The sequence below is a fragment of the Leiobunum rupestre genome, chromosome 8 (genome assembly GCF_980474605.1).
Source record: "Leiobunum rupestre chromosome 8, qqLeiRupe1.1.hap1, whole genome shotgun sequence".
NCBI lineage: Eukaryota > Metazoa > Arthropoda > Arachnida > Opiliones > Sclerosomatidae > Leiobunum > Leiobunum rupestre.
The window spans coordinates 36,753,646-36,760,070 of NC_143391.1; the positions used below are offsets into that span (position 1 = coordinate 36,753,646).

General features: G+C 35.4%; 1 protein-coding gene across 1 annotated transcript; it reads left to right on the top strand.

The window, feature by feature from the left end:
* Nucleotides 1–777: 777 nt before the first annotated feature.
* LOC149933324 (zinc finger MYM-type protein 1-like) lies at nt 778–2,289 on the top strand. Its single transcript, XM_090157268.1, has one exon. The coding sequence runs from the start codon at nt 778–780 to the stop codon at nt 2,287–2,289; it is 1,512 nt and encodes a 503-aa protein (XP_090013394.1).
* The last annotated feature ends 4,136 nt before the right edge of the window (nt 2,290–6,425 follow it).

A 6,425-nucleotide genomic window follows, 5' to 3' on the forward strand; every position in this document is an offset into this window, starting at 1 on the left:
CTCTCATTTTCGTTTGCTTAAACGATGTACTTTCTACAACTAGAAAGTCTAGTATACTCTAGTCTCTCTCTAAAATTTGAAAACACGTAAAGAGTAGATTGAAAAGGCAGAACAAGTAACGTGTTTAGCTGCCACTTTAGGCAGTTAGGAAAGTTTTGTTTTGTTTTTCCAGTATTCTAAAGGGGGGGGGCGATTGCCCCCATCGCCCCCCCTATTTATCCGCCCCTGCGTCACGTAGAGAGGCAATCCAAACAGCGAAATAAAGGACGAAGCTTCCAAAATCGTTGGACAGAAGAATACCCGTGGATTTATTTTGATGAAGAAAAGAAGAAAGTCTTCTGTTCGTTTTGTCAAAAAGCATTCAAAAATAACATTATCACTTGTAAAAAGATAGATCACGGGTTTAATTCGGATGGGGTTAATGACTGGAAACACGCTAACGACAAATTTAAAACGCACCAGAAGACTAATTGCCATTATGAAGCTATTGAAAAATGTTATTATTTAAAATCAAACGTGAACATATCGGACAAGCTCAACTCAGTCCATAGCGTAGAAATGATAAATTGCAGAAACGCTCTTCGCATTATATTTTCTAGTTTAAAATACCTTTCTCGTCAAGGATTACCCATTCGAGGACATACCGAAACGGAGTCAAATTTTTATCAATTGTTGCAAACACGGTCTGAAGATAGCTCTTCTTTACAGTCTTGGTTAAAACGAAAAGAAAAATTCAAGTGGATATCGCCTGAAATTCAGAACGAAATAATACAAGCAATGGCGCATGACGTGTTGCGGAATGTAGTGCATTCGATTCAGGGCGAGAGTCCGCCGTACTTTTCGTTGATTATTGATGAAACTACGGACATTTCCACACAGGAACAAGTTAGCATTACAATTCGGCACGTAAATAACCGCCTTGAGGTTTTCGAAAATTTCCTGGGATTTTATCAGACCGAAAGCACAACAGCAGAGACACTACTAAAAATAGTGGAAGATGTTTTCAAAAGATTTAATTTATCTTTTGAAAATTGCCGAGGTCAGTGCTACGATGGGGTGGCGAATGTAGCTGGGCGTCTAAATGGCCTTCAGAAAAAAATAAAAACCAAGCCGCCGTCAGCAATTTATGTTCATTGCACCGCTCATTGTTTGAACCTTGCAGTGTCTGACGTGATGAAACTTGTCAAAATTGTGAGAGATTCTATGAACCTTGTCAAAGATTTTGTCAATTTCGTTAGGGAGTCTCCAAAACGCTTAGCAATTTTCAAAAATGTGCAACACGATGACCCTCAAGCCTTACGCCCTCTATGTCCAACTCGATGGCTCTATCGTGTCAGTAGTGTTGAAAGCGTTGTAAAAAATTATCAAGAGTGTATGGAATTTCTTGAACAATTTGGAAATGTATTCAATGATAACGAGTTGGCGTCGAAATGCAACGGATTCTTGAAACAATTCATGAATTTTGGATTTTTCATTTCGTTAAAAATGATTGAATATACTTTGGGGCCGGTCGAAGAAGTTAATGCCAAAATTCAAAGTCCACAAATGTCTCTAAGATCAGTTGAAGAAAAGCTCGATGTCCTTCGCGACGTTTTAGTTTCTCGTCGCAAAGAGGAATGTTTCGATAAATTGTGGCAGTTTTCGCTAGGTGAAACATCAAAGCTAGGCTTAGATGCCCCAATTTTACCACGCATACGAAGGGTACCGAAAAGATTCGACAACAATTCTGAGCTTCACGCTTTTGAAACTCCGAAAGATTACTACCGAAAAATATTTTTCGAACTAGCAGACACTGCCATTTGCACAATTGACAAAAGATATAAAAATTGCGAAGGGTTTAAAAAATTGCGCAATTTAGTACAGGTTGTAATTAACGCTCTTAACTCGTCGTTGAGTAGTGAAACAACTGACTTGCAAAAAGTTGTGGAAGAAATATTCCCCGGGGATTTAAATTTTGATCGTCTGAACGTACATTTGAAAATGTTGTCGGACATTTGCAAAACTCGCAAAATAAAACTAAGTAATTTTAATGATATTAAGGATTTACATCTGAGAGATGAAGGTGTAATAACAACTTTTACTGAAGTAGTGACATTAGTTAGACTATTTTACGTTGTTCCAGCTACCACCTGCACAGCTGAACGGCCATTTAGCATGCTACGCCGTCTTAAATCGTATTTGCAGTCAACTATGAAGCAAAAGAGATTAAACCACTTAGCAATACTACATTGCTATAAGAAAATCCTTGATGAACTTTCACTTGAAAAGCTCATAAACGAATTCATTTAAAAAATTCTCAACGGAGAAATGTGTTTGCAATTTACAGTTAGGCCTATGTTTTACATTGTAATGTAGTATAATAAACTAAATACCCTAAAACAGTGCATTTCTTTTAAACACCATAGCCTCACGAAGGATAATGGCAACACCAAGGGCCCGAATTGTGCGAAGCATCGCAGTTTGGTACTCTAAAAAAGAACTGATTGGCACTGAAACGCATTTTAAGTCCTTAAATATTTATAATTATTAATTTTTCCGCCGAAATAATGTGGATTAAAGATTACAATTAATTCATATTTTATCCCATAGAGGGCGTTAATATCTAGACTACAATAAAATTACGGTTTATGTTACTAGACTGGTAGTGTCCTGCAATTTTTGGTTCGTCGCGTAACCTCCTATATTCTTAAAGATTGTTTTCACGAACTTTCGAAAATGACGTAAAAAAGAACCCGCGTTGGCGTGGCCGTAACACATATCTCGCACCTGATTAATCAAATGGACGAGCGGACTGAATTGTCCCACCCGTTACAATCGCTCATAACGAGCTTCTAAAAAAAAAAAAAAAAAAAAAAGAAAAGAAAGAAAGAACCCGCGTGTCGTCTCGGAGAGGCGTTCTTACTTGGTTAAATTTTGATATATTTGATTAGCTGAACAAATGTGCTAAAAGGTGTGTTTCTTATAAAACTTAAAGTAAGTGATAATGATTTTATTAATTACGTCGATTTTGTATTCTTCGACTTCTATGATTTATATCGGTATTAAGTATAATGTTGAGGTTGAATCGACCTATTTTAAGCGGTGTATGCCTATTCAATGTAGTCCATACGATCATATAAGTTAAAATATTTTACCATGGTTCTGTGTAGTGTGTAATACTTTTAAAATAAATATTTAATACAGTGCACGACTGATACTTCGTGGTCTTTTTATTTTATTGAGTACATACTCAAAAGAAAACATCTTTTCACAGGTAAGTGTTAGAAATAGTTTTCTTTTTACCATAATTTCCAAACGCTAAGAACGCACTAGAAAACGCGTTTCTTTCAAATAATAGAAAGCTAGTTTTTTTAAATAAAAAATGAAGAATGGTTCAAAATTCCGTAATTAAATATTTTGGAGTAATTACTCAAACAAAAACATATCTTTTCACAAGTTACTGTTAGAAATAGTTGTTTTACGAGCAATGGTTATGGGGGAAACCGGTGCACAGTAATGGTTTATCGCGAATATCTACGTTAGTATTGTATGTACGGCTATAAACCCCAGTATGAACATTAGGGTCTTGCTATTTCCTACAAAAAATGTTCTATGAACATTTTACATACAAGCAATCGTTGTGTCGTAATCGCGGTTTTAACGTTGTACCTGAAACGCGTCTTACAATTTTGCGCCTTCGTTGACTTAAAACGCATCCGCCGCTCTTCATGTAACCGCGTTTAAAATTTACCACCCAGCTAACTCTTGTTATTTATGCAATAAATCGCTTGAAAATGAAGCTATTGTGAAGGTTGTGTGAGACAAAATGATGGGAAAGTCGGAATAATGAGTCACTTCAATTTAAGTTCATATTGACTGCCGTAAAGAATAAATCCAAAAGACCAGTATCAATGTTTTGAAAAGAAAACACGACACCGATGAGACTGTTCGACATGTAGAACGCGACCTACCAAATGATATAAGAAATATTCAACATACAAATTTTCCCGTTTGTATGAACTTAAATGTAATATAAAATCGTCTTAAAAAACTGTTTATTGCTTTATAACATTCAAAAATAATATTAAAATTATTAACATTAATAATATAATAAGTTTGCGTTGTCAACGCGCGTATTTTGAAACGGAAAAACCATAGAAATCGGATAACAAACTAGAACGATTTTTGAAATTTTGTCGCGGGTTCCGATTAGAACTTTTAAAAAACCCTGCCTTTGGCCAATGCTTTTCGTTTGGCTGGCAACGAAAGTTACGCCATCGGTGCCAAACTGGTGAACTAACACTATTTCGCCTAAAATTAAATGGCCGACTTTAACTCGACGCTAACGCGTTTTTTTTACATCTTTAAAGTAACTTATGTTTAATTAAAGTAATCAAATCGTGTAAGAGTACATACTCAAAAGAAAACATATCTTTTCACAGGTAGTGTTAGAAATAGTTTTCTTTTTACCATAATTTCCAATCGCTAAGAACGCGGCACTAGAAAACGCGTTTCTTTCAAATCATAGAAAGATAGTTTTTTAAATCAAAAATGAAGAATGGTCCAAAATTCCGTAATTAAATATTTAAGGAGTAATTACTCAAACAAAAACATATCTTTTCACAGGTTACTGTTAGAAATAGTTGTTTTACGAGCAATGGTTATGGGGAAAACCGGTGCACAGTAATGGTTTATCGCGAATATCTACGTTAGTATTGTATGTACGGCTATAAACCCAAGTATGAGCATTAGGGTCCGGATATTTCCTACAAAAAATGCTCTATGAACATTTTACATACGAGCAATCGTTGTGTCGTAATCGCGGTTTTAACGTTGTACCTGAAACGCGTCTTACAACTTTGCGCCTTCGTTGACTTAAAACGCATCCGCCGCTCTTCATGTAACCGCGTTTAAAATTTACCACCCAGCTAACTCTTGTTATTTTTGCTATACATCGCTTGAAAATGAAGCTATTGTGAAGGATGTGTGAGACAAAATGATGGGAAAGTCGGAATAATGGATCACTTCAATTTAAGTTCATATTGACTGCCGTAAGGAATAAATCCAAAAGACCAGTATCAATGCTTTGAAAAGAAAACACGACACCGATGAGACTGTTCGACATGTAGAACGCGAGCGAATCAACCTACGAAATGATATAAGAAATATTCAACACACAAATTTTCCCGTTTATATGAACTTAAATGTAATATAAAATCGTCTTGAAAAACCGTTTATTGCTTTATAACATTCAAAAATAATATTAAAATTATTAACATTAATAATATAATAAGTTTGCGTTGTCAACGCGCGTATTTTGAAACGGAAAAACCCGATTACTATTGTTAAATCTTGGATTAATAACAGTAGCGGCGCTAAGGGTGGGCTGAAGTGGGCTTTAGCCCCCCTGCATTTCTAAGAGGGGCCACATATTTATATTAAAAGGGCCACATATTTATATTAAAAGGGCCACATATTTACAATTAAGAGGCCACATATTTGAATTTATGAATTTTCTTTATCTCTAGAAATTTGTTTTATTGCCAAGAAAAATTTTCTGGAAAAAAACTTTCAAAATCAATTTGTTTACTCAATAAGATAGTAGACCATAAACAGATAGATTGGGGAGGAAGGGAGCGGAAATTGAGATAAAGTTGAATGGACAATAGAAAGAAAAGAAAGGGAATTTAGGGAAATACCCCGGGCATGCACATGTCCCCTCCAGGTCGGATACAAGGTCATAGGGGTCCAGTAAACGCGACGAGAGCCGCACCAAGAAAATGACCTTGCTCTTCTCGCTTCCTGGAAAATTTATAAGGGGTTACTAAATTTGTAAAATGGAGTGTAGCTACACTCCATGGTTGTAAGGGCCACAAAATTCTTAGAGGCCACAAAATAATTAGCCCACCTGTGAAAAAACCTTAACTGATTAATAATATGATATTTTTAATATGAAACAAATAACGAAATACGTGGAATTTTTGGCGTTAAATAAGCTTAGAACGTATTTCGTTATTTGTTTCTTATTACAAGGGGCGTTCGCCATCATTTAACCAAGATTTAACGATAGTAATCGGGTTTTTCCGTTTCAAAATACGCAGTAGATTAAACCGAGGCTTAACACTGGGAGAGATTCCGCGCCTTAAAATTTTCGTCTACTTTAAAGATACATTCTGAACGAACCAATGGATGAAAAGTTATAAAACTAGCTTTTAAATAAACCTTGAAACTTATTTCAAGTCATATTTATAATTCACCGATGACAAAATTCGTGAAAAGTATTAATATCGTTCCGAATTACAACCTACTTTCTAAAATCTCATTTTTCTTTCTAATACGCGCGTTGACAACACAAACTTTACCTAGACGATCAGATGCTCGGATATCTACATGGTGCGGGAAAAATATTATTTTTGAATGTTATAAAGCGATAAACGATTTTTCAA